We start from the raw sequence: 1917 nt of genomic DNA, 5'->3' as shown, positions 1-1917 counted from the left end.
GCAAGTTTTGGGAAGCGGCACCATTGACCCAGTTGAGTCATCTTAGTTTGATAGAATGCAAGAAACATACCTACATTTGGATATCTGAATGGCCAAATCCCACTATTTATTAGAGAGCACTCACTAAATTAACCCCTGGCTAGGGTCTGTTGACGTGAAAACTATCCACAAACTCAAAGGAATGCATGATTCTCAAGTCATTAAAATATAGCATTCAATAATAATTAGTGCAGGAAATATTCCATGAAAGATGTAGAACCAAAAGAAAAAGTGAATAAATTGTTGTAGTATTAATTAATTATATAATTCTTATAAGACATTAACAGATTGAATCCCTTCAAGACTATGACTCATTAGCAAAAATAATAAATATGACATGGATGACAATGGTTTCAGAATAGGTAAGGATCGCTTGTCTCTCTTTTCTTGATGGAAATCAAACTCTGTTTGCAAACAAACCCTTCCAATGTGTCGGGAACACTAGACATATGAAGGTCCTTCATTTCTTGGGAAAGGAGGTTACAAGACACAAGTTTTCCTTCCTCGCATTCTATCATTAGTTCCGTGTCATTCTTCCAAACTGACAAAGGTGCCTTTATGAGTAGTGGTCCAATAGTAAATTCCTTTATCCAGGACTCTCTCACGCAATATTTCTTCATTACCCATATGTCAATAGATTGGAGAACTAACACATCTGGAGGATAGTCTTCGGAAAAACAAATCATAGCTAGAGTTTGATTCAAGACGAAGAGGCTCGCTCTTCTTGTATTTGCTGCGCCCTCAGGATATGGATGTTTTTGAAATGACTCAGTACTAAAATTGAAAGAGATGATGCAACTACCAGCTGACTTTAGATATGCATTCCAATGATAGGCTCTATTAAATAATACGTGACAACAACGTAAGGATTCTATTATGCATTCTAGATCCTCAAGTTTTCTCCAACAATTTGTGCTTAGACTGTAGACTTCTACCTTACTAACATACTCATCATGATTATCATAATCCTCAAATTCATATTCATCAGCGGGATATAGGATTCTAACGACCTTATAATCGTTAGTGTCAGTGTCAAACCCGATTCCCATGGTCATGTCCATCCAGTAGATAAGATCTTTACTAGGAGATGAGTTTGTGTGGGTAGGAAGAATGCTAGGAGGGAGTTCCCAAAATTCTCTTAACGTTGGGTTAAATAAAACAATGCCCCTGTAACTAGCAATGCAGACTATGCCATTACAGGGACCTGCAATGTTGACACCTATATAATTATCCAAGTATTCTATACTTGGTGCTATAGATTTGAATGATTCATCATTTGAATGGAAGGATAACATATGTTTACCATTATAATAAATGGACTCGGTACTTTCCTCAATTTTGAGATAGCGCTTAAGAAATATGAATTGATGTGAGGGAGAATCATAATTGTAATGGATATAGATGAAATCAGGGGTATTTATCAATGAGTACCAAATTTTAGATACACACTTAAATCTTATTAGTGATTTTGCTGGCAATCGCTTCAATATATCTATCATCACATCATCGAGAAGTTTGATCCTTTGCTCCTCCATCCTCTAGAAATAAGCTTCGGTATCTTCTATAATTGTATCAGTACAACTACGAGGTGGATAAGTTAAGATGATTTCCAGAGAGATCATGATGTTTAAAGGTATTACCAAGATCTACACGTAGAAAAACTCTTGCAAGCAACGATCCTATTTTATAGCAATCTTTTTAGGTTTGTTATATATTTAAAGTAATTAGTTTCTCGACACATAAGTCGCACGTTTATGTTCGCATTCAGTACAAATTTTGTAAAATAATATTGATATTAATATAAAATTTGAATAAATAACTAGACATGAAAGAATAAAGCCAAGTTAATATGGATCGTCATATGATGAATTGTTTGTC

At 34.8% G+C, this 1917-nt stretch overlaps 1 protein-coding gene across 1 annotated transcript; it reads right to left on the bottom strand.

Moving 5' to 3' along the window:
• Positions 1-294: 294 nt before the first annotated feature.
• Positions 295-1662, bottom strand: LOC132621289 (F-box protein CPR1-like). Its single transcript, XM_060335505.1, has one exon. It carries the CDS (start codon positions 1572-1574, stop codon positions 393-395), a length of 1182 nt encoding a protein of 393 aa, XP_060191488.1. The 5' UTR covers positions 1575-1662; the 3' UTR covers positions 295-392.
• Positions 1663-1917: the final 255 nt, after the last annotated feature.

Source organism: Lycium barbarum, chromosome 2 (genome assembly GCF_019175385.1).
Source record: "Lycium barbarum isolate Lr01 chromosome 2, ASM1917538v2, whole genome shotgun sequence".
Lineage (NCBI taxonomy): Eukaryota > Viridiplantae > Streptophyta > Magnoliopsida > Solanales > Solanaceae > Lycium > Lycium barbarum.
This window is presented reverse-complemented; position numbering and strand designations above follow the sequence as displayed.

Bases quoted from the DNA above. Each gene is read 5' to 3' on its own strand.
- LOC132621289 (XM_060335505.1), bottom strand. From the start codon at position 1,574: ATGGAGGAGCAAAGGATCAAACTTCTCGATGATGTGATGATAGATATA.